This window comes from Ambystoma mexicanum, chromosome 12 (genome assembly GCF_040938575.1).
Source record: "Ambystoma mexicanum isolate Mex_15411 chromosome 12, UKY_AmexF1_1, whole genome shotgun sequence".
In the NCBI taxonomy this organism is placed as follows: domain Eukaryota; kingdom Metazoa; phylum Chordata; class Amphibia; order Caudata; family Ambystomatidae; genus Ambystoma; species Ambystoma mexicanum.
This window is the reverse complement of record NC_090936.1, coordinates 205,023,108-205,050,125: the sequence shown is the minus strand read 5'-3', so window position 1 is coordinate 205,050,125 and position 27,018 is coordinate 205,023,108. Positions and strand designations below refer to the sequence as shown.

At 43.7% G+C, this 27,018-nt stretch overlaps 1 protein-coding gene across 3 annotated transcripts in view; it reads left to right on the top strand.

Moving 5' to 3' along the window:
- FERRY3 (FERRY endosomal RAB5 effector complex subunit 3) overlaps positions 1-27,018 on the top strand; it is an 845,039-nt gene that overhangs the window by 451,363 nt on the left and 366,658 nt on the right. For all 3 annotated transcript variants that reach the window (XM_069628304.1, XM_069628305.1, XM_069628306.1), the window contains one exon: positions 5,406-5,480. In XM_069628304.1, coding sequence (XP_069484405.1) covers positions 5,406-5,480 — 75 coding nt within the window. The remainder of the gene's footprint in view (positions 1-5,405; positions 5,481-27,018) is intronic.

Below are 27,018 nucleotides of genomic sequence, written 5' to 3'. Positions count from 1 at the left end.
CGGCAATACGACTCAACTAGAAGCATTGGGCTTCTTCCTGTACCGGCTTATGAGACGCGTATCACGTGATCGCGTCTTGCGTAGCACGTGATCACGCCTGGACAAAAAGTGTCCTAGTTTCCAAGGCAACCGCACACGTTCCAGGAAACGGGTTCGGGCAGTAATGTATACCCGAGGAGTCAATGAATCCGAGTGTTGTCGGAAAGGGGAGAATCTGAAGGTTCTGGTACGAACAGTGTCGTTGACCTTTAGGGATTGCAAATGTGGAGCCTGACCCACCCTGGCAGAGTGTTTCTTAACAGTATGTAAGAGCTGGTGATGTCATGTGGAATGTTTGGTGATGAATGATGTGTGAAAGTTCTAGCTAATGTCAGTTAAGCCTGGGTGATGGGACCCAATGGGTCTGTTCTAGCTATCTTGTTGCAACCAGTAATTAAGCCATGTTAAGAAGCTAAGGAAGACTACAGAGTTACCATTATTACACTGGCGACGAGGTCTACTGAGTCTACGCATGCTGATCAAGAAAAAGAAGAAAAGAAGAAGACTGCTGAGGGGGGAGCAGCAGAGGAAGAGAAAGAACCACTGCCCCCAAAGGCAAGAAGTAAGTCCCATCACCGAAGGGTGCAGAGCGCAGGGGAATAAGAAGTAGAGAAAGTCCCAGCAATCTACCAGGGCAAGGAGAAAGGGGAAGCACCTGCGCAGAATAAGGGGCATAGAGCTTTAAGTAGAAGCAGAAACAAAGGAACTGGGGAGCCCCAGGAGCTAAGAAGCCCCTATATGTGTGAAGTGTGAAGCATAGGCATAACGCCTAAGAGCGTTGCAAGCCCCAAAAGCAGAAGAAATCGAGTATGATGATGAGCACATGTGCAGTGACATTTTGAAGCAGAAGCAGGCTCCAGACGGCAGTGCTTAAAGGGGGTTATGAAGAAAGCCCAAAAGGCGCAAGGGGGTTGTGAAGTAATGCCCCAAAGGTGAAGCGGCTCCAAAAAGATGAAGCTGCAGCAGTAGAAGCAAAGGTCTAAAGTGAGGTAGAAGGTCCCAAAAGGAAAGTTAACAAAGGAGTAACTTCTCATCTGGTCTGTACCCATCAGTTCACATCATCACAAGATTGCGAGTGGAAGTTATTAAATTACATGCAATTGAGTTATGCACGACATGCAGCGTTATACTGAAGAGTTTGCTGTCCTCACCATGGCGAGGAAGGGGCCTTGGAGGCGAGGATAACCATTGGTGTGTTTGCCTGGCTGGAGTTTCGCTCAGCTCAGAACCACTGCAGCAAGTGATAACGTTGTTGTGCTGCCGAGAGGGATGGCAAAGTAACGGAACACACTGGACTCAGCATTCTGTATGAGTGCAGCAGCGCTGTAAGCGTTACACAGGATTGTTGAAGAAAGGACCTTGCTACGTGCTCATGACGAGTGCCGCACCGCAAAGCAGGAAGTATCCAGCTGCAAACTCGTATCGGGTGACGAGAACATTGCTCGGACATCCAGCGATACGCAGAAGGGAAAGGTTATCCGAAATGACGGAGTGCGATTGCAAGGTCAATGAAAATGAAGCAGCTGCGGGTCATGAACAAGGCGGCACACATGGAGAAGTCGGCATAAGGAGGAAGAGACTGGCGATGCTGATCCATATCCTTTCATTATAAAGATGTTCATAGTGATTAGTAAATATGTGTCATGAAGTGAATCTTCTGTAACGGAACAAGATGAGGAATGTGAAGTCGATGAGTGAAGTGGATGTGTGCAGTGAAAAGGGTAGTGACAGTGTGCATATACGCTTCAGGTGGTATACTAATATTGGAGGTTTAAAACTAGTAGTTGAAGTTTAAATCTTACTAATTGAAGCCTAACATTTTGAGGATTTGCAGCTGTAAATGGATTTATATGGACTCTAGAGAATATTGTTATGTTCTAAAGTGTGAGAGTTGGAAGTGCATAATGTAAGAGATGTAAGAAAGAGGGCCTGATGAGATAGAAGTGACCGCTGGACGAATTCTAGGGTTACGTTGTCTAGAGCAACATGGACTTTAAGAATTTTAAAGGTATGCGCGTAGAGTAAAAGTAGGCTGCAATAAGGCGGCATGGACTTTTAGGGCTACGTATATTGGCAGATTTTAGTAATATGGATATTTACATGCGAAATGTTATATGCTTGAAGTGAATCGCCAATGTTCAATGTTGAAGTGTTGGGATAGCATCCCATTAAAGTGTAGGGATAGCGTCCCATTTAAGATGTAGGGATTTCCATCCTAGAGTAGTGAAGTATGAAGTCTGAAGCCAGTGTAGGGATAAAGTCCCAGAAATATTTGAGTTGAATCTCTCAATAAAAAGATGCATGGTATGGATGTTTCGTGTGAGCTTCCCGTGTCTGTTTCCTGCGTTTGTGTTGCTATTGGAAAGGAAGGAGATGTGCTTGTAGGTGGTGTGCTTTATATGTGTATGCGTTATTGGAAAGGAAGGAGATGTGTTGTGAAGTGCTTGTCCCTGTATGGAAGAGCTGGTGATGTCATGTGGAATGTTTGGTGATAAGTGATGTGTAAAGGTTCTAGCTAATGTCAGTTAAGCCTGGGTGATGGGACCCATTGGTTCTGTTCTAGCTATCTTGATGTAACCTGTAATAGAGACTTATTAAGAAGCTAAAGAAGACTACAGAATTTCCATTATTACACCTCCAAAAACAGAAACTGTAAATATGCCTTTAAATGGAAAAAGCCATTTAACTGGGAAGAGGAGGAAAAAGCAGGAGTATGAGAGGTTGCAGCGAGCCGAGAGAGAGAGCGACACAGAGACACACTGGGGAAGGCCCTAGGCTACATCATAACTGAAAGGGGAGTAGATTATGAGCTCAGAGAAGCCTGCCAAGTATGAACCAACTGCAGAGCCGAAGCCCAAGAGCTGGACATAGCGTGTCTGATTATCTATAAAGGGAGAGAAGCAACAAGTGGTGGCGTGGCCATGAAGATCCTGTGGTGGACCGCAGGTCCTTACAACTACGCTGAGGCCACTACATTGGTGAAACCATGTGGCGTCCGGGTACATGGGATACTGGAAAGCTGTCCTTTACAAAGGGGAAACCCGAAGGAAGAAAGAAAAGAATTTGGGCAGGCAAAGGCGAGAGCCAGACCTGAACAAAGAAATCCTGTTGACATATTCACAGTCCAAGTAAAGAAAATATCATTAAGAAAGAGGATGACACTATAAGAGAAAACTTGGAGAAGGAGGACAAATTGAGATATATGTCCAAAGACAGATATACTACAGAGGTAAAAGGGTGTGAACTATATAAGAAGGAAGAGAAGTTTAAAGGAGAAAATCTGAAACGTTGGATAATCATACCCTAGGAAAAGGCGGTATCCCTACAAAATATCCCCACCAAAAATATCGCCGTACATATGGCGGTTTGTCTTGCCATAGGCAATATTTTTGGGGGGATAATTTGTGGGAGCGGGGGTTGCAGGGGTGTCCCCCGCACATTTTAAAATAATGCGGGAGTTTCAGGGGTGTCCCCTGCAGGGTCCATGGGTTAATATCGCTGGAAAAATATGGCTATATTTTTGTATCGCAATATTTTTGCGGGGATATTAACACATGGAACCGAAAAGGGAAGAATAAAGCTTTGTAACAAAACAAAAGAGGAGCGTGGTAAACAAACGTATACCATTTACAGGGGAGAAAATATGAATGCAGAGTCAGAGAAATCCCATTTTGAGAAGAAACCATAGCATAAGGAAGTACAGAGAGAGCTTTATGAACTGATCAAAGAAGTCACGAGAATCTATTTAAAAATCAGCTATTGAATAAGTTTGCTAAAAGCAAAACCAAGGAGAAGGGAGTCATTCTCGTGTCTTTAGTTGTTAAGATAGTGATAGGGTCAGTTTGGACGCTGGACAGATTCTTTTAAGACATTCACAGATGACTGACAAGCACCTTAGCTAGTTTTGTTAGGTAGGGAACACCCCATAGAAGTACAGAGAGCTCTGCATTATCCTTTCTTTAATAAAAACACATTTGAAATGTCTTACAAGAGTCTGCATCCTTCTAAACCGTCACAGAGGACAAGGTTTATTTTCCTCAAGCAGGCACCGCAAGTGAACTTCGCATGTCCATCTGCATTTGTTGTCGGAGAAAGAAATGTATTCCATGCTCCCCGATTACTTAGAAATATTTCAAGTACCTTTCCTTAAAGGGAAAGACTTTATTTCCTACAAAGGGTCTTTGGGTCTAGCTGGGGAGCTAGAATGGCTCTCTAAGCGGCTCAAACCTTTGATCAGGGGCATTTTAAGGGACTCAAAGGAACCCATTTGAGGTGGCTGAGGACCCTTCATACACCTTCTCCAGGTCCAGCATCCAATACCCCGGGGCTGCCTTTTGGACCACTCCACTAAAGGTCCCCAAGGGGACTTAGTCACAATACATTAGTGAATGTTTTTGTGCACTCATTGTTTTCCTGATATTGCCGTAACTGGTCTAACTCGCTCACCAACAGTCCAGAGACTGGCTACTATAATGGTGTATAGTTTTATTTCCGCAAGCCCATAGAGGAGAGGATGAAGCATGTAAATACATATGTGAGGAAATAAAATAATAGAGGCATTTACGCTCACAGGGAAAATAGTTAACACAGTTTTAGAAATACTGGAGAGAGAGGTGCAGGAGTAGGATATCTGCATGTGTATTCACAGAAAGGGCAATGAGTGCGTGCAACTCATAGGTAGTGGTGTGAAAAACAGTACATTAATTAAAGTCTTTGCAAAGAAGCAGGTGAACACAGGTGAGTAAGCAATGGTGAATCTTTCCCGTCGTGAACGGGTTGGAGGTATAGCTTTTTCCATTGCTGCCACAAAACTCTGGAATTATCTACGTAGAGTGCTTTGTTGTATCTAAGAGTTTGGGCTGTTTAAATGCAGCTTAAAAACCCACCTGTCTGCTTAGTGTTTTCTTCACCTTCACATCTAGACAGTGCCATAATATCTCTGGGGACAGTGCTCTCTATAAATATCTGATTGATTGATTGATTGATTGATTGAATCTGGAGACCATCAAGGGTTGTGTGAAGATCAAGCAACAAAATTGACACACAGGATGAACTCAGCAGTGCTCTTTTAATATCGGATTCTATATTCCACTTTTGGAAAACGTTTTGAAAACACAAAGATGTAATTACAATGTAAAGTGGTATTAGTTCTCTCTCCAATGAATTTTGAAGAAAAAAATATTGTAAATGCTTTACCTGATGTCTTTTAAATGTAACATAATTGGTCATGTTATTATACTTACATTTGTTTGATGTAAGGATTTCTTTTATCTTCCATCCGAGTTCGGTAAAATGAACTAATTCTTGTATCCAAATGGATTAATATATTAAGTGTGCATTCTCATGCTAAATTCTCTTCACTACAGAATCAAAAGACAAAAGTAGTGCAGAAGAAGATGCATCCCAAAATATTGAACGCAATCAGTCTAATATATTTCCTGGTGAGTGCAGCTTTTATTTCATAAATCATCATTTTTATACCTCCATTCTCACCATTGAAACATTTAGATACCAGGCATGCATTGACGTGCCCACTTTTTCAGTATGTTGTGCAGTAGGTTTATATCATAAATGTCTTATGTGTGCGTCAGATGATCCTTCTCTGTTCACATGCTTCTTTCCAGTTACATCTCCAAGCTTCTAGCATGTGTTTAGGCTCATCTGTGTTGCTTGTTGTGTGGTGGTGGAATGCAGGTCTGTGTCTGCAGTGCAGGGACTATGTTGCTGTATTCTTTGGGCTTGGGGTGCAGAGCTTGGGGTCTGACATTTGCTTGGATGCTCTTCCCCCAAGATGCAGTGTTCCATTCCAAGATATTGGTTGCAGAGTAAGTAGTACATAGGGATCCACGATTGCTGGCAGATATCGGTTCCCTTCTCGATATGACATACAAGTAGAGGGAAATTAAAATAGGCTGAGCAGTACTCGTTATCGCATAACATTGTTTCAGGTCTGGTCAGAAATTCTGTAGGTTCCCTTTAGGGTTCCTCTTGACTTGGTTCTAGTCCTTAACTGATGTCCCCTTTTTCTGTTTCAAGGCTTGCTTGTTTTTGTTAGGTCCAGTGTTTCTCCCAATGCCTTCCATATTTATTTGTATTCTCATCTGTGTACTACTGGTCTACATACTCTAGTGGATGTCCCTAGCATCTGCAATGCTCCACATGACACTTCAGTACGATGCAGCATGCACATCCTGGTGGACCTGCCGAACATCGCCGATGCTTGCTACGTGACACCTCTGCACCATCGAGACTGCACTACAAAATTAAAGTCTCCAAGACATCCAGTTTGACGGAACACCACCTTTATCTCTGTGGAGATTCATTCTTGGATCTGCCCATTTGCCTTTTTGATCGATCAGTGGTCAAAGGGAAGAGTTGTCGTTACTTATTCTAAGGAACCCATGGTAGCAATAGTAAGACGACAGACACAAGTGATCACAGTTCAAGGGTGTTTATTGAACTTCATTTGAAAAGGTTTTGAAGAATGCCTATGTAATCCTAAATCTAAAGATGGGAGGAAGCTACAACCATCAAATAATAACGCAGTCCTTGTGGTGTCTTGTCAAAACAAAAGGGCCTATTCTTAAAAAAAAAAAAAAACTATTGCCAATCCATACCTCTACATACAAATACGGTTGGAAACAATGTTATGAAAAAGAAAAGTGTTCAAGAAATGGTATGTCAGGATATTCAAGCCGTTGGCCTCCCTTCCCCACGTTTTCTGCACGGGACAAGGCTGCACACTCGAGCTTAGTACAGTCTCTGGCTTCTATAGCACTAGGGTGCAGTTAAAACATTAGCATCAGTGTCTTCTGTGCCCAAGTCTTTTTGCCTTTCAAAGTCTCTTCTTTCAGAGGGCTTGATGCGACAAACAAACAATACGTTATTTTCCTCTCAGAATTTCACATGTACTCAATTTCTCAGGTGATTTACCATTCACCTCGGATCCCCCTCAGCCAGGCTCTGATCCCCTTTAATACAAATTTCGTAGGATTTTTATGGGTCCAATTTCTCGTGTGATTCACTGTTCACTTCGTATACCCCTCAGTCGGGCTCAGATCCGTTTTAACGCAATGTTCAATCAGTCTCCCTCAGCCGGGCTTGGACCAATTTAATACACTTTAACACAAACTTGCTTTATCCCAAAAGCTTTCAATTGATCTCCCTCGTTCGGCTCAGACCAATCTGCTTGGCAGTATCAACATTGAAGACTTTCAATTATGCCCAGGATTTTGCTTGACCCGTGGCAGGACCACTTCGATGTACAGTTCTTTGCCACAATTTCATCTTTCTCAACTCTCAGTTCGATACCTTACAGAGACTTTCGAATGAGCATGTACGCGGTGCCGGACCACTCTGTCAAAGGTTTCATATATTTTGGCTTCAAAGTTTAATCGCTCATCAGCAGGGTAGTTTTACACAGGCTTCTCTCAGTAAGGCACATGCATGTCTTGGTTTCAACAATTCACTTTGGACACCTTCCATCACAACTCCCCTTTCGCTTGGAGTCTACCTTCACATTTATCAGAGACTTTAGATAAGACTACTTAATCTTCGCCGGACCACTCTGTTGCTTCACAACATTTTATACACTGGATTCTTTCTATGTCGCTGCTTCTGAGAACTACAAGTTCCACAATGCAACAGTCACGTGTTATAATAATTGCTTTGAATGTCACAAACCGGGCTCTCTCTCATTGTACACGAGAACTCACTGGTTGTCTTCACCCTCCTTCTATTAAGCTTTGTCTTTGCCTTAGGCCAGGGCCTTCAGTGCCGGGCTTGCTCCTCCCCAACTCTGTCGTTCACATGGGAGGGAACTGGGCAGCCTCCAGGCACCTGTGGCAGTAGAACACACACAGTTCAATGTAGAGGGGAAGGGTTTGGAAGCCTTCACTCTCCACCTTCACCTCCACCTTCTCTGCCTAGCAGACCTTGCCCAGGAGCTCTTGCTCTGGGTCTGATCCACTGCTTTCTCCCAGTGCTTGGGCTTCAGCTAGGGATCCTCTGCCGGACTCAGCCATGCAGTCTCCCTCCTGGTGTCCCAAGAGCAACTGTCCCTTTTTGCTCAGCAGCCTTCCTTTATACACCGGGAAGATGTTAACAGGCTGCAGTTGTTGGGTCAAGGTTGGGTCTGCCTGACCTTGCCTGACTCCATTAGTGGGACGGCCTACTGTCAAGGCGTGATAGTATGTTTTCGGTTTCCTGAGGGGTTTTCCCTTGGTAATCCTTATACTCCTACTCCTTCTCTTCTTCGTCTCAGTCCTTGGGTATTTCAATAGTGGAATGGGATTATGGGAATTGTGGTGTACTACAAAAAAAGGATAAAGATGTTGTAGATTTTTGTCAGGAAAAGGGGTTTGAATGTAGGGATGTTGAAAAGTGGGTTTCGAGGAAAGAGGGGTAAAAACTATGTTGGAATTTAGGGATGGTCTTTGTTTTCCCTGATGGTTTCGTCTTTTCCTTACAGAAAGGTACAGGGGTATGATGAGACTCTGTTGACAATATCCCAGGATAACTGAGGGCATGTCGGGTAGGAGTGTATCGGAACGGGAGGAACACCATGTCTCGTCCGAGGGGCGTGTCTCCCATAGTCCCCAATGACCCCCTGCCCAGGTGATCCTCGCTCGCTTGTCTGCCCACAGGTTTGGGATCCAAGAGCGATGGCCCTCAGCTGGCCACCTGAACAAAGGATGCCCGGGAATAGCCTGGTAGAAACACCTCAGGTTTTTCACATAATGCTCCACCTCCAAGAAGGAATGAACCTAGAAGCAGCTGCTGACCTGTAATGGCAAAGGAAGTTGCTTTTGTTGATTTTTAGGTAACATTAAACCTGCCCAATTTTACCACATTTTTCAACTAAAACACTGCATCCTTTCTACACTCAACATAGGTGATATTAGATTCACGCTAAGATAAGCTTTACAGTTCCTAGTTGGAAGAAATTGAGTTCTACAAACTAAGGGTCTGTGATTCTGGTTTCCTCATTATATTGGGTATAACCTAGGCTGGTGAGCGACTGTAGAGTCTAGGTGAATCCTCAGTGTACCTTCTCTGAGCCCTACATAAAGGATTGTATGGTGGAGCTCGTCACTCACGGTTACTGCAGGCCTGTCACCCAAACCAATATCCTTTGTCACAGATACCACTGAACTATACATTGGCATCCCATGAAATTGCATCCCCGTCTAAACCTCATGATCTGAATCCTGAATTAATCCAAAATAGTTCTTCACAATTGTATTAGCTAAAGCTCTTTCTATTCTATGCTTCTGCCAAAACCTTTCCCACTGTGATCACAATGGCCCTCATTATAAGTTTGCCGGTATCCTACCGGTAATTCCGGCGGGGTACCGCAAAACTGACCTACCGTTTCCTCTACCTGATTTCCCGGTATTACTGGGATATTACAGGTGGCGGAAAAGGTGTTAAATCCCCATTCCATGGAGTCCCATAAGACTCCTTGGAAGAGATTGCTGGCATTTCCTTCACCGGTAATACCAGTCCCCGAAATACCGGCTGTTTTTTGCTGGCGGGGGCCTGATTTTAAATCAGTTAACCCCCACCGGCAAAGGTGTAGTTTGGCGGGGCGGGAAACGGGCTGGTCACAGAATTACTGTCACTTTTACAAGCACTGTTACCGCACCACCAAACTTATAATGACCCTAATGTCTTTAAATCCACAATGGCTAAAAGCCTCTGGTGGATCCTGCACACTTGTTTTTCCTTCACGGTCCATATTAATACCACCCTTTCCTTCTGGGTACTACACTCTGAAATGACTCCCCAACATAATACCTTTTCTCTGTCTTGCAAATCTGACAGTTTCCAAAGTTTATGCTACTCTGAAATTGGACTACTATTCCTAATTAGGAGGAAATAACTCCACTTTAATTTGTAAACTGAAAATTCTTCAGAACTTAGCATCTAGACTAATGTCCAATGTCAACTGCCAAGATCAAGTCACTACACTGGCCCACCGTCAGAGAGAGAGAGAGAGAGAGAGAGAGAGAGATGTAAATGCGTGTCTGGTTCTTTTTCACAAAGCTCTGCATGACAGCAATCCAGACAATCTAGCCAACTTGATTACCTCCCGTGTGCCTGACAGACTCATGCACTGCTCTAATAAGATTTTGCCACGCTCCTCTTACAAATCTACAATAACGGAAGTTCAGAGGTTTTTGGTCCGAGGCCTTCATCTCTGGAACTCCCTTTATCAACACCTTTCTGACATCACTGACTGCTACCAGTTTCAACGCAAACTGAAGACATTACTCTTTTCCCAGGCTTTCTCACACTCGTTATTCCTTTTGGTTGCTTCCTTGCCATAAATATTCAATCTTAACCATGATAAGCGCACCTTACAAAAGCTAAAAATTAAAGTAAAAGAAAATTTAAGTAAAAGCACTAGAGAGGTAAATTCCCCCAATCATATTGCCAGTGTTAACTAGTCTATTTGCCCTGTGGCGCACCAGAAAGACTCAGATTAAGGTGTGCCATGGTTTAAGGATGTTTCTTTAAATAAAAAGAAAACTCCTATCTAACCCTACTGCTATGAGGGACGTTCCCTACCTAACAAACCCAAACGTAAGGGTGCTTGTCAAAGCCCAAAAGAAATAGTCCTGAGTCCTATTAGCTGACTAGTCCCTACTACTTAAGAAAAATATAACAAAAAAAAGGAGGCCGGAGCAATTAGTCTTTGTCTTTGGCTTCTGCTCAACACAATCACTTGGATCTCTTTCTCCAGTCCCCTTTAAATGTTCATCAATTCTTTGCAATATAGTCAATTCAGTTCTAAATCGCTCTTCAGGTTTTGTGTGCAAATTCTTAATTCCACACGGTTCCCTCTTCAAAGGAAGAAAAGGTTTACTTAATACGATACCACAATTTCCTACTTGGTGCTTTACAAACTTGTGGTTTGGTGCCCCAGGGTTTTTTGTTTTGTTACCTTCCTCTCCCTCTCCCTTTCCCTCTCGATCTCCGCCGTTTGTGTCCCTCTTATAGGCTTGTGCTATCTCTATTTGCATTTATCTGGCTCCTGTAACCCTTGTGCCTTTCCCAGCCTTCATTATCACTGTTCTCCCCTCTCAATGGCGTTACCTCTCCAGGAGCGTTTGCCTCCCTTACGCTGCTCGGCAGCTACTGCACTTTTCGTGCAGAGCTCGGGGATCGTGTCTCTCTGCTGCAATCTTGTCTCAGCCATTCGTTAACGAGCCTCAGGACCACCACAGCTTCCATGTGGCCGTACCACCAGTCAAGATGGTTGCTTTACTGTCCCAGTTTCTTGCGAGCGTCTCGTTCAATCTCCACGGTACAGCTGGCTCTGCAGTCTAGTGTGGCTCCGCCCCTCCAAGACGCCTTCCCGTCAGAAGCTTGCCTCCACGAAGGATTCTCTATTCCAAGTTCTTTGTGGTTTTATGTACGTCATCACACACAAGGGGTGTGTCGTTGCTCTTTGACTGTGGAGTTCAGGCGTGATCCAGCATTATCTGAAGCCAAACCAATTGAAGAATTATCCCTATTTGATGAATTCATAATAGGGATAACCGGTTTCCTATTCCCATGTAGGCAGATAGTTTACTCTGGACCGGTAGTTCTGGAGTGGCTGCCCTAAGGGAGAAGGGACGATTGGTCCAGATTCATCACATACCCCTCCCGTTAAATGAGAGCCTCCCACTTCATTGGGAAGTGGGAAATGGCTCAAAAAGTTGACATTACCTTTTTCTTTCCTTTTTTGATCTTCTACCGAGAAACAAAAGGTTTGAAGATCTAAAAACCATCTCATGACTCGGGCATTGAAAGCTTTCCTTAGACTCATCCAGGTCAGAGGGGAGTGGTCTGTCACGAGCTGGAATCTTCTTCCTGTTAGCTATTAATCCAGGTTAAAGAGTACCCTTTTCATGGTTAAGGCTTCCAGCTCAACTGTGGAATATGATTGTTCTCTAGGGAACAACTTCCGTCCTGTATACAAGACAGGGTGTTCCATGCTGTCATGGTCTTTTGACAACAGTGCTGAAGGATGACACCACAATTGATGTCATGCATCTTCAAGACAGGTTCTTGGCATAGTAGTTGTTTTAAACCTTCAAAGCTGCATTGATCTACTTTTCCCCAGATTGGTGGCGAACGTGGAATAATTGGGTAAAAAATGCTGGTAATAGCCTATCAATCTTAAAACGACTTAAAGGTCTCTCTTGGTTTTAGGTACAGGTGTTTGTGGCATCACTTTGACTTTTTCAGCTTGAGGTTTAATTAGTCCATTTCCCACAAAGTAGCTGTGATGAATTCTACGGAGTCCTCACAAAGACCCTGCCTAAAGACTCCTCCATGGTGGCCAGGGAAAGGCAGACTCTTCCTACCTTGGGGGTGGTCTTAGCTGGGAGGATCACTTGGGAGGAGAAGGGCCCCAGGGGAACAGGAGGACTCTGTTGGGTAAGACGCAGTATTTGTCTTCCACAAGGAAGGAAATATCACTGATGCCGCAATATGTATGGCTTTTTGTCAGAGAGAGCTTTTATTTTCCCAAGCTAACTATCTGAATGTGGGTGAAAACGATCATAACAAGTTATGTATTGGGAGTGCGAAAACCCTATTTTAAGCCTTTCACATTCATAGAGATGAAAGCTCCTGTGAACCCCAGGGAAATAATAAAGATGAGTCTTTTTAATATGAACAATTTAGACCCAGAAATCCATCATTCGTCTGTAAAGCCAAATCCTTCATTGAATCTTTATAATACTCCTTTGGGAAATGTAAATAAGGAAATTAATGAATTTGGTGTTGATGATGCCATTAGAAAAGCTGATGTTTACAGTTCCCAAAGTACTGAGACAAAGAAGAGGGCTGCAGATATACAAGACTGCAAGTTGCAACCTATTAGTTGTAATGACCCACACCTGAGGGAGACTGGGAGGCATAAAAGGCCCCCTCAGGTGCAGGCCAAAGAGACGAGCAGTAGCAGGACGTGGAGTAGTTGTGCTTCCTCTACGTAGCTGCAGAAGTTAGAGGAGAGCAGAGATGCTGGGACCACCGTCATTTGCCGAACGGATGCCAGCCCAGGAAGAAACACTTCTGCCAGAGACCTTGATTGCAGAGGTTGTGCAGCGGGAAGTGTTGGGATTGACGGCTTTGGAGGCAGCGAGGAGAACGTACATGCACTCCAGACCTGGTGTGTTCACTAGTAGTTTGTGTGAGAAACCGAACAGTGTTCTCCCACCTACTTCCCCAGTATCCTCTATTCAGGTGGCCAGGGAAGGGCCATTGCTGTTGGATCCCGACCCTGAGGGTGGACAGGCGAGGGAGGATCACCTCAGTGGAGGGTCACAGGGGATTGGGAGGAGAACACCCAAGGGTGAGACTCGGAAATATGTCGGCGTACCAGCACCCACTTACCACCTCCTGCCCCCTCAAATCCATTACCCATTATCTATGTACTATTTTAGAGGATCGGGATGGATATTGTTGGACCTCTGGAAAAATCAAAGTTGTGCAATACATTTGTGCTAGTGATGCTTTACTATGCCACCCGATACCCTGAGGCATTTCCTCTGCTCAATAATACCACCCAGCAGATACTAAAGCATTTACTTCCCTTCTTCTCTCCGACCATGATACAACATTTGAGTAAACTCATGGGGGTGGTAAAAGAGCAAATTCACATAATTCGGTTAAGGGCGTCTGTGTACTATCCCCAAACGGACAGATTAGTTGAATGGTTTAACAAGACCCTTCAGACCATCCTTAGGAAGTTAGTTGATCAAGACGGAACTAACTGGGATCAGATGATTCTGTGGGCCTTCTTTGCCATAAGAAGAATTCCTCAATCATCCACTGGTTTCTCACCCTTTGAACTACTTTACGGTGAGAAGCCAGAAATGTTCTGCATATGCTCTGAGAAACATGGGAGGAAGCTCCAATACCACTCTCCCAGACTGCCACCAGGTTAAAGGAACATATGGCAGCTGTCCGATCGCTGGTACAAGACCACCTTGGTGGAGCCCAAAGTCAACAAAAGACCTCTTATGACAAAAAGGTCCCCTTTGGGTCATTTTCCAGAAGGCAAAAAGTCCTTGTTCTTTGCCCTACCTTATATAACAAACTTATTTTCAAATGGCATGGGCTATATGAGGTGGTGGAAAAGACAGGTGCTTGTAATTATAAAATCTCCCAACCAGACCGCAGCCAGAAGACGCAAGTCTACAATGTAAACATGTTGAAGGAGTGGAAGGAAAATATCTCTGAACTTAATGTCACAGTATTGTCTTGTTTGATAACCGAGGAGGTGAATAATAACCTCTTAATTCCCTCTGACAGATCAATTCCCAGATGTTTTCTGTGAAGAGCTTGGTACGGTGAAAGGAATATACCATTATATCTGCACCCCTGCACGCGAGGTTGTACATCTCAAACCATATCGACTGCCAGAGGCCAGTACATTTATTGTTATCCAAGAGGTAGAGCAAAATGCTCTAGGCCAACATAATTGAACCGTCTACCAGTCTCTGGTCCTCTTCCATTGTTCTAGTAGAAAAACCTGACAAACTTTGGAGGTTCTGCATAGACTTCCGCAAGGTGAATAACATCTCAGCCTTCGATGCCAACCCAGAGCCTTGTATTGGCAATCTTATTGATAAATTGGGTAGTGCAGTCTTATCCACCCTAGATTTGATCAAAGGTTATTGGCAAGTCCCACTGTATGGACCAGATAAAGAAAAAAAATGCTTTTGCCACCCCGATAGGTCTATATCAGTTTAAAGTCTTACCCTTTGGGTTACATGATGCCCCAGCGAGCTTCCAAAAGTTGATGGATAAGATTCTCCAACCTTATTCGGAATTTTGCAGGGCATACATCGACGACATAGTAATTCACAGTCGAACCTAGCAGGATCATCTGTACCATCTGTGTACTGTAGTCGGAGCCTTAAGAAAGGCAGGGTTCACGGTCAACCCTGAGAAATGCAAATTGGCCCAACCTGCCGTTAAGTATCTGTTTTAATTTGTCGGAAATTACAGCATTCAACCTCAAGAGCAGAAGGTTAGAGCTATTTTAGAGTCACCCCCACCCAAGACCAAAAAGGATTTGAAATCTTTCCTAGGGTTATTCGGATATTATTGCCAATTCGCACCTAACTTTTCTAGTAAAACTGCCAGGTTGACCGACAAATTATGAAACGCAGAGCACCAGAAATTTAGGATGAAATATGTTATCAGGTCCTCAAACAAACCTTATGTCCAAGCCCTAATTTTAAGATAGCAGATTTTTCAAAAGACTTTATATTGCAAACAGATTCTGCTTTGACTGGGTTAGGTGCAGTACTATCTCATGATGGACTGGAACATCCCATTCTTTATGCCACCCTAAATGTTTTACCCGAGAGAAAGATTATTTGGTGATTGAATTGGAACCATTAGCAATAAAGTGGGCCATTTTACATCTTAAGTACTACTTGTTGGGCAGCATATTTAGTCTGATCACCAACCACTCCCCCCTAACGTGGATCAGTCAAAGGAAAGAGTCTTGGTTAAGAGTTATGCAGTGGTTCTTGCACTTGCAACCTTATTACTTCTCAGTGGAACATTGAAAGGGCCGAGAGCAAGGGAATGTAGATTGAAGGTATACAGTCCAAACCGCATAGGGGAAGGGTGTGTGATAAACCTGACGTGTTCTCCCACCTACTTCCCCGGGATGCTCTATTCAATCCTGGGGGTGGACAAGGGAGGGAGGATCACCTGAGTGGAGGGTCACGGGGGATTGGGAGGAGAAAACCACCCAAGGGCGAGACATGGTATTCCCCCTTTTTTCAATATACCTTTAAATCCTCTGCCTCAGCTTTTATGGGATATTTCCCATTGCATCTCCCCTCCCCATTTCTAACATATACTGGGACAAGGAAGAGGCGACCGAGAGCAATGAAGATTACCCATAGGAACTGCATGGGGATACAAAGAGACGCCTACTACATAACACCGTTCGAATGTCCCACTTCTAGTCAGGCAATTCACTACAACTGTGAACACTTGACTCTCCCCTACATTATAAAAGGTGTGGTTCTGCCAGAAGCAGAGAGCGAGACGGGGTTGCTGGTTGGAACGTGGAAGCTGCAGCAAGAGAAGCCAGGAAAGTCTTGAGGAGAGCGGGATGCCGGGACGCTGACCCTGTGTGGCTGGAGGGTCCACGATCTCTGCCTCAACACCTGTACAACTGAGGCCCTTCCCATCAGGACCCCTGCTCCCTCCTTCTTCCTGACACTCTGGCCTTCTTGCTTGGGCTCTCCGCCTGCTCCTTGTTTTGAAGGCAGAAACTTTGGAGTCATCTTCGACTCCTCTCTCCTTCCTCCCTCACACTCAAGACGTTGCCAAGAAGTCCCACTTGCAGTTCTTTCTTCTCAAAGGAATTCTCCCTTTTCACACTTTGTCAATGTTACCGAGCCCCGGTTCTCTTTAAACTTGACTATTGCAATAGCTTCCTCCTCATTCTACCTTCTTCCACTCTGCGACCCCTCCAGCTAATCCAGAATAGGGCAACAAGACTTATCCTTGGACTTAAGCCGAGGGACTGCATGTCTTCTGCCCTAAAAAGTCTTCATTGGCTCCTGGTTGCTGCACAGATTAAATTCAAATCCCTCTGCTGTCTGGGCCTGGGGATCACACTATGTTCCTCTTGCACCAACACTTTGTGTGTAAAGTGTTTTGTTTAACAGAGGGTAGGTGGTTGATCGCTTTCCTCAGCTGGCTCCCTCCTCTGGAACAGCCTCCCACTGCCTATGCCCCTTGAGCAGGACTTTCTTCAATTCCGGAAGCTCCTCAAGACTTTCCTGTTTAGCTCATCCTTCTCTTCTCTGCTAATCCCACAGTTGCTGTGATTGGTGTTCGGGTCCCTTATGTATCCTCGGGCCCCTGACCTCCCACACCCAATCGGCCCAGCTCTTGTCCACCCTCTCAGCACTTGCCTTGGCACACCCTCTGCCCTGAAGGTTTGCACATACTCTTAACGTTGCCCCAGGCCATGTAGGACTCAACAACCAAATAACTCATCTGTGGCTCACCCATGAGCTCAGATTCCCCAGCACTTACGCCCCTGCCCTCTTCCTTGCGGTTGTAGGTGATAGGGTGGAATGAAAAGATTCAAAATACAATTGTTTCTAATCAAAAGGACCGAAAACCAAAAAATCGAATGCTTTTTTTTTTTTTTTTTGGGGTGCCCCCCAAAACCACATTTTTACCTATACCAAGCCCCAAAAAAAATACATTTAAAAAAAGGCATTTGATCCTTTTTGTTCGATCCTTTTGAGTCAAACGTATTGTATTCAACCCTTTTTCATTCGAGCCTTTGACTGGACACCCTTCCTTGCTGCACTTGCATGTTCTGAATACTCACAAGGCATAGTAGGTTCTTCCTTCCTCATTTTTATTAAATATTGTGTTTTGTAATGTGTTTCACTCCCTTTTTCCCTCCCCTTCCCCCCTGTGAGCGCTTTGAAACTGTAATTTACTTGCTGTACATGCGCCTTTCAAGCAAACAAATAAATAAATGGAGGCGGAGTGAGGCAAGTTGCTAATTTGTTGGCTCTGTCCAGGCCATTGCTCGTTCCCCAGGGATGTGTGCCAGACCCAGGAGGGCATGAGGGGCAGGTGGTGAGACCCTGACCTCGAACCACACAACCCGATGACCCCCTTGCCAGCGCTGCGCTACTTGGGTGAGTTTCACATAAAGAGAGAGATAAACTCAGTAGTGTGTGGCTGGCTAGAGCGGGCATAGAAGCGATAAAGATGCAAGCGGCATGGTAAGCCGAAAGCTGACAGAAAGTGAGAATGAAAGCAAAGAGAGGGTCCAAGTGACCCAAAAGCAAAGAGACGGTGCGAGCGACCCGAAAGAGTAAAAGAGTGAAATTAAAGCAAGAGAATGCAAAGAATGGATACGAGCGATCCAAAAGAGTGGAATTAAAGCGAGAGAAAGCAAAGGGAGGGTGCAAGAGACCCAAAAGCCAGGCAAAGGATACAAGTGTGCACAAGCAAAGTGGAATGCGAAAGAAGGTGCACGTGTGCACAAGTAAAGCAGAAATAGTGAAAGAAGGTGTTGGGTTTCACAAGGAAAAGTAAAAGAAAGGTGGAAGAGGAATTAGAGCAGAGTGGAAAAGGTACCAGAAGAAAAAGGTGTCAAAAGAGAAATACAAAGTGTAATGAGAGGGCCTTCCCCAAGCTTAGGCCGTTCTGCTCTCAAACACTTGTCAGGATGTACCTTTCAACATAAATTCCTTTCATGGGGCAGTGTCTGAGACTTTCGAAAACGCCAGGCTTTTTGCTGGGAGCCCAGAGAGGCCGACAAAGATCTTTTGAACTCTGAAGGAAAGGCCTAAATTTCGGGAAGGGAACCGTGAGAGGCCTAAAAAAGGAACTGGAAAGATTGAAGCTTGGGTAAGGGAAACCCAAATGAGAGACCACGTGCTGCAAGGTCCCTATGTGGAATGTTCTGAGGACAACTCTTTGAAGTTAAACTATTTTTTTCAAACTGGCAGAACTGCACCTGCGGGTAAGACTGCCTGAAACCATTCCTGGTTTACTTTTTCTTTTGAGCCAACAATTTTCCTTCACGAAGATCCCTGAAGACATTTTATCTAAGAGGGAGGGCAAGCATAGGTTGTGACACAGATGGATTTTGGTCTTGGACTTAGACATCGATGGCCCTTAGAAACATCAGTTGAGGGAGCAATCCCCTTAGGTCCAGTTAGGCATTGCACCAACCCCACTATGTTCTTCATTAAAGGTTTTCAAACAGACACTTTTGAGTCTGTCCCTCTATTGGTACCATGCCTGTCTCACAATTATGGCACTGCAGCGCTGCGTAACGGCCCGCCTGGCAATTCCAGGGGCCTTAAGCTCAGAAACAATAGGAACAGAGTGAAGTGGAAAAATAAAAAATGTTTTGAATATCAAACTGATCTAAAGCAGGCTAATTATTCTATTGCAAACAAATCTGATTAAAAAAAAGCCCAACTCCAAAAGAGGATTCTACCAAGGCAAGTTATGAATAACAACATTGCCAAAGCCAAGAGAGGGCAGTTAAGAATTCAAGTGTTTGTAAAGCATATTGCCCATATGTAATGGAGGTCATAAGAGGTACTGGCTTAACCCCACATTGCCAAAGCCAAAGAATTGTGAGAGTGAGACAGAACCATTGTCAGCATTTGGTTAATGTGGAAGTTGGGAAACGAGTGGCAGGAGGGCTGTCCTCCTGATATAAGGTATTCAGGAGGAGTGGAGCATAACCTGCATTGTGTGCGGCAATCACAAATTTGTAACAAACTTCACCAAAGTGTTTCTTGTTTTCAAGTACGACACACACACAGCAGACTCGAGATTCAAAACTGAGTACTTTATTAAAGTCCAATGTCAGGATGGTAGAAGGCCTTACTTGCCCTATGCTAAGGCAGGATTTCCCTACCTGAATACAACTAAGGAAGGTCAATGAGTTCAACTTAAGTCTGTCTGCGTCAAAACCCTATGCTTGCCCTCACAACTAAAGCTAAGCATAGTGTAGGGTATCAAAGAAAGGGTGCTCAACATACATTTCTGAGCTGCTTCCAACTCTCCGCTCCCCTTCCCCGCGTTCAAGAAAGTTCCACAAAAGTCTTAGAATAACCTCTCTTCCACTCGAGGTAACCCAGTTCCACAAAATCCTTGGGGGTCCCTTCCCCAAGTTTCAAGCAGTATAGTTCAAAGAGAATGGCCTTGAAGCTTTGCCCTCAATACAACAAATGTAAGGCCTCATGTCTCAGGCCTCCCTTCCCCAAGACTTCAGCTCCGCCAGTTAGTTATTCCAATAGTTCAAACAAAAGGGTTTAACACAAGTTAAGGTAAACTTGACCATATTCTTTGATTGCCTCATCCGTTCAGTAGCAGCGCCCCTTCTTGGTTTGACTCCACAATGTATTTTGGTTTTCACAGTTCAGGGCTCACTGGTCTAGGCGCAGTTGTCAGAACACACGGTCCACCCACCACATGTCATGCACCCAGGATCCCTCTCTTTGTGGCCTATTTGCTTTATGTTTAATGTTTACACTTCTCTGGCTTCTCCTTGGTACCCACTGGCTCTTCCAGAGTATGTCACACACCTCTTGCCAGTCTTTCACATTGTCGCACTGCACTTGTTCAAAAAATTCACTTTGTGGTGGTCTTACTTCTCTCCCACCTTTTTTGGCAATCTCACACACTGGTGTATTTTCTTATAAATTGTTGTTATATAGGCACTTTCCCTTTGGTTATCTTGTATTACCTGCTTTGCCCCTAGAGCCTCACTTGGTTTTATATTCCATAAGCTTAATTGTTTGATTTCATTCAGCTCAGTAGTTTACCAGATATTCAATGTGCTCAATGTTTAATTTTCATTCAGTTCATTGTGTAGCAAATGTTCAATATGCCTAATTTCAAATTCCCTGTTTTTTTTTTTTTGAGAATTTATTTACAATACAAATAAGAATACACCAACGCATAATACATTAACATTATATACAAAGTCACAGAAACAGTAAATAAACAACAAAAATTCAGGACCCAAACCCACCCAACCCCATGTTCACATCTCGTTACCTACAAGATCAGATCATCACAGTTCCAAAAATGTTCCCCAAATCTTAAGAAACAAACCTATTTTGCCTTGTTTTCTATACCCTCGTTCCTCCATAGCTGCCAAATTCCTCATTTCAGTCAGCCACAGCTCTTTGTCTAATGTAGCAATCGACTTCCAATTTCTGAGGATAATCTTTTTACCCATTGCAGCTCCTCTGAAGAACCCCAGAATTTACGTCTCAAAATTAAAATGAATTGTCACATCCAAGATATTCTCATAGATACCACCGATATCATTCCAAAACCCACGGACCTTCACACAATCCCACAACATATGTTCCATAGTACCATCCTCCTGAACACATGCCCAACATTCCGGTCCATCCTTCAAGCCTCTCCTCCACAATTTTTCCAGGGTCCAGTACACCCTAATCCATATCTTAATTTGTCTTGCCCGTTCAGTCAGTCCCAAGGAACACAATTTGACATTCTCACACATCCTTATCCAACTTTCCTCAGTAATGTCTGCTCCAATTCTCCGACCCCATTCAATTCTTAGGCTATCATTGCTTTTATAATTATTAACAATCTGCCTATACACCCGGCTCGCCAAACCACCCTCATTCACCAATGATTTCCTCGTAAGAAATTCCAGGTTTAGACCATTCTGAAAATCAATTATACCAACTGCTAACTTCAATTTCCTGTAATCCGATAATCTGAATCCGTCAATACTGAACTCACTTTGCAATTCCCTCGCAGATTTCCACACACCATCATTGAAGAGATCTCCAATCCATTTGATACCTCCCAAAAACCATTCAGGCCAGAAAAAAGATTTGCCATTCAATTTAATAGACAGATTCATCCAAATTGACGCACTCGGATCCCTGTACCCGTCCACACCCAATAAGACATTCAAATTCTTCCAGGAATCTCTCAATGATGTAGTCAATATATCCTTTACTCCCTTCGATATAGAGGTTAACAATGCCCTAGGAGATAATGGACCATTTGCACTTGCCTCCGCCACAGCCCATATACTAGGACTCAATTCCATGTAATCCACTAGAAAAGCACAACTGAAGGCCAGATGGTAGGCCCTGAAGTTTGGTACACCTAAACCGCCTTTCTCTAAAGGCAGTTGCAGCTTCCACAAACTCAATCTTGCCGGTTTATTGTCCCACTAGAAACCTTGTATAAGCCTATCCAATTCTTTCCAATAAGATACATTAACATTCAAAGGGATCATACTAAAGATATAGTTAATTTTAGGGGCTGACATCATTTTTAATGCGTTCACCTTTCCCCAAAGCGACAGCTTCAGTAACCCCCATCGTTCTAAATCAAATTTAAAAGCCACGGTAATCACATTCATGTTCACTCTTACCAAGTCACAAATCTTCGGAGTGATCCAAATCCCCAGATACAACATCCTATCCGGACACCACCGAAACCCTAGATCAGTGACGTATTTTCTGTTACACCCAGGAACCAGCGGCAACACTTCAGATTTGTCCCAATTCACTCTATAACCAGAAATCTCCTGAAATGAGGTTAAGACCCCCATCAATGTCAGTAATGAAAGATGTAAGTCCCGCAGTACCAAAAGTATGTCATCTGCAAACAGCCATATTTTTTGACACAAACCCCAACATGAAACACCAACTATATCCAGTTGAGCACGAATGGCATCCGCCAAAGGTTCAATCGCCAGAACAAATAACAAAGGTGAAAGCGGGCAGCCTTGTCTCGTCCCCCTCTCTAGTCTAAATGGATCAGATCGAATCCCATTAGTGTTAACATCTGCTGTCGGTTCCGTATACAAGAGCCTAATCCATGATATAAAATTCACTCCAAAACCCAACTTCTCAAGCACCAAGAACAAGTAGTTCCACTCCACCCTATCGAAAGCCTTCTCCGCGTCCAATGAAAACGCAGCCATCTTTTCAGTCTCATTCGATGCCTTATTAAGTGTGTGAAATAAACGCATGATATTGCTGGAGGTACCCCTCCCTTTTACAAAACCCGACTGATTTTCATTGATTAACCTCGGTAGTAGACCTTCCAATCTACTAGCCATGATCTTAGCCAAGATTTTGTTGTCTGTGTTAATCAGACTAATCGGTCGATAACTTCCAGGAAGCGTCTCATCCTTGCCCTTCTTCGGAAAGACAGATATCATAGCGTGTCTAGTCGAAGCCGGCAGTACACCCTCAGCCAAAGAAGACACATACATATCTTTAAGAAGATTCAGGGCTGAATCAGGCAATATCTTGTAGAATTCTACCGGGAAGCCATCAGGCCCCGGCAATTTCCCCACATTTAGTTTGCCGATAGCCATCTTAATCTCATCTAATGTCAGAACCTCCTCCAATAACTGAGAGTCACAATCCGAAACACTAGCAAGATTCACACTGTCCAGAAAGTCAATAGTCCCGACAGGCGCAACAATTTCACTCTTATATAAATGCATGTAATAATCCCGAAAAATATTGTTAATTTCTTTCGGCATAAAAGTGATTTGGCCATCCTTATCTTGAATAGATGCAATTGATCTTTCAGCCTCCCTCATTCTTAATCTATACGCCAACCATTTATCACACTTCTCACCCTTTTCAAAATAATCACATTTCAGGTTACAATATATTCTTTCTGTCTTCTCCTCAATTATGCCATTAAATTCCTTTTTCAGTACCCTCAATTCAGAAATAGTATCTCTGTCAGATGTGTCAGCCATAACTGTCTTTGATAAAGCATCAACCCGAATTTCAAGTTCCTTCTGTCTATTTGCAGTTTTCTTTCTCAATCCGCACGTCAAATTAATCAGATAACCCCTCATAGTGCATTTTAAAGCTTCCCAGACAACTTCCGGCCGCACTTCACCAGTATGATTTACCGAAACAAAAAAGTCCATTTCTGCCTTCAGCTTATCCACCTCTTTTTCCATCTTTAAAAACGCATTATCCATTCTCCACATGTACGTTCTCCGAACAGTATTTCCCAAGTCAATGTTCATCCTCACGTGAGCATGATCCGTCAATAAGATCGGGCCAATCTCGCTTGACTTAAAATTCTTGGTCATCAGACCAGCTGTCAACAACATGTCTAATCTGGAATAAACTGAATGTGCACCTGAGTAAAAACTGTACTCTCTAGCATGCGGATGTTGCAACCTCCAACAATCTGGTATAGCATGTTCAACACTCCTATCCAAATCCTTATTCAAAACAGTGTTAAAGTCACCACCAAGAATGATGTTATCTGAACCCAAGTCTTGAAGCGTCTGCGCCACTTGCCTAAAGAATGAACCATCATCTACTGACGGGGATTAAATATTACATAACGTCACCAAACAACCTTGAATGTTACCCAGCAAAGCCACCATCCTGCCCTCATTATCTGACATTTCCCGTACAATCCTCAAAGGACAATTCCTCCTGATTAAAATTGCCACTCCTCTTGATCGAGATGAAAAACTTGATCCATATATCCTTCCAACCCAACCTTTTCTTAGGCTACCAATTTCCTCTTTAAGTAAATGAGTCTCTTGAACGAAACAAACATCGCACTTCTATTCTCTCATGTGATTCATAATCCTGAGCCTTTTCTTTGTATTGTTTAATCCATTTACATTCCACGTAAGCACATGTAATTCATTAGCCATTTTCTCTGGTCTACTATCAATTACGAGCACATCAACTACAGTATCCTCTATTATATCAAATAATCTACATAGGATACCACAAGATGTGAACAAAACAACCCACCCTCTGAAATAGAAGCAAGTCAGCAACAACAGACAAAATCTATATACTTGATATAACATTCTAAAAAGTCCAGTGTCCCGGACACCCCTCCTATAAGCCTATGAACAATATCACCAAGCACAAACCCCCAAAATTCTTCAGTTTGTCGAGCACTACCAAAAGTCTTCCCATTCTACTATGACACTCATATTAATAACATATTAAATTATGCAGGATATTAATGTCCCTATATCTTCAAAGGTAATCCACTCTTCAATTAGACTGTCATTCCACTACATAATTCACACCCCCACCAACCTGCATTGCGTATTACCCATCCCCACATCTAATGCCTAGCAAGGCACTTCAAAACAACCAGGCAGACATCCACCAACGCCCCTTTTCTTAACATATCAACAAATACCTCATTCATGGAAACAAGCGAATTGTATTGAGCTGTGCCCCTCTCAAGCAACAATAATCCTCTCCTACCCCTCAAACAGCAAACCTTATTCTTTAGGATTGGGTTGCAATACCGTGTAGTCTTGATACTTTCCATATTACGCATCCCGATGGTGCATGAACATAAACATCCAAAACATCACAGAAACACCCAAGTATCACTCAAAAAGGCATGGAATATTTTTCTCCCCCTTTGCATGATGTGGCATAAACCGCACCACAACATGTGGTCCCAACTTTAAACACTTAGAATGATGTAATCAATGCAAAAGGAGGACTCACATGGAAAAAACATTCAGCTTTGATGTAAAGGTGCATCCATAAGAAATAATATAATATTTGTTAAACATGTCACCAACACCCACAGATATCCCCAAGATTCCATTTTTCCAAATGAAATCAACAAGTATTTAACACGAAATGGACATCACCTAGAAAGAAAACATGTTAATATTCAACCTCAACATTTCAGTATCAACCACTCACGCCCCCATCTACCAGACCCCGGATAAGCATATTTAAATATAATCCCCAAACTTATGATCGCAATATCCCTAGCCCACTATAATTATTAAAACCTAACACTAATCTATGTTAAGACCCAAAAAAAAAAAAGAAAAGGGGCCCGGCCACCAGAAGATATAACACTTTCCTCCCCATATCCAACCGCACAGCAAAATATTAGGAAAGGCTGGTCAATTATAGTTACATTGCAGTTAGGACAATAAACAGACTAGAGCGTACACACTGTCAAAACGCAAATGCCCACATGCCTACCATCCATATGTAATCAATACATATCATGGAGCCAATAAACCCTGGTCAACCCCCATTTCGTGCCTCCCCCATAAAATCCATTACCAGCCCGTAGATGAAGTAAGAATACATTACTATCACCATCATTTAACACACATATCACACATTGAAAGAACCATTAACCATTTTTCAGTGGCATCATCGATTTGTCATGGCCCAATTACATAACTCTTATGAAAAGCTCCGTGTATCCAACCCAACAGCAAAGCAATAAATAACAATTGAGTTCTGCACAATAGGTGATAATGACCATAATTCCTGGCCATCATATGCATCAGGAAAGCAAGAGGAGACCCAGGTTTAGAAAGACACACATATGCGGCAGTGGCAATGGCAACATTCAAATAGGCATATACAAATCCACTACGCTAGTTAGTCCTGGGAAACTGCATGCACAATTCCCCAACTTCCCGAAGCGAAGTGAACGGTAGATCATAAAAGTATTCCTCCAATACGAGTCCTCCACACTCCTGTTAGTTATTAACGAATTCCCAAACCGACTTGCAATAGGTCCGCAGCATTTGGAGGCATAGCCAGATGCCATTTTGCTGCCCAATGATCAATGGCAGTCAAACGAATAGTCACAATGGGTTTATAAATAAAGGACACACCTTCCTCAGCAGCACCGTGGCTCACCGCTCGATCACGATGCATTCTTCCATTATCGGGGACATCATTTGTATAAGCCATAATAGACCGAAACCATATTGGCACAGACGAGATGATCATACCCCCCCCCTGCTCTTCGCTTGATTACGCTCGTAGCTCAGGCCCCAGAGCCAAAAGCTCAACACCCGTTCGATCCCATAGTTCACAGGGCTCTTCCGTGGCATGGAAGGCCCTCCAGCGTTGGGCGGCTGAGGGGGGGTATGCCTGAAATGCACCAATTATACCTGCCGGGCACACTCTGGGTCCATCCCATGGTGGTCGCAAGCCGTAATTACTCACCATGCCAGGTTTGCTCCGCGGGCAGTGGTTCTCTTGAGTGCTCAGATGAAAGAGGTGCCCCTCGTAATATGAGTGAGTGGCACTTAAGCGCTCGGGAGCAGCTCGGGAGCAGCTCCTTTTCCCGATTCAGTGGCAATGTGGGCAAGTGGGATAGGCAGGGGGCGCCGGGGGAAGATGCCCACCCTTTAAAACAAACGCACATCCTAGTCTCAGCACGGTCGCACTCGGGTACTTCCTGAAGCTCGTAGAGCACGCTCGAGGCACGCAACAAGGTTCTTTACTCTAATCCTCAGGCCATGTTAGGGAGCACTAAACGAATAACGCTGAAATGAAGTGAGCCTTTCAAAATATCCCGATGTTCCAAACCCCCAACTGTATATGTTCGGCAGTGCCATTTTATCCAATATGAAAAAAATAAAAAATAAATGTAGTCAAATAA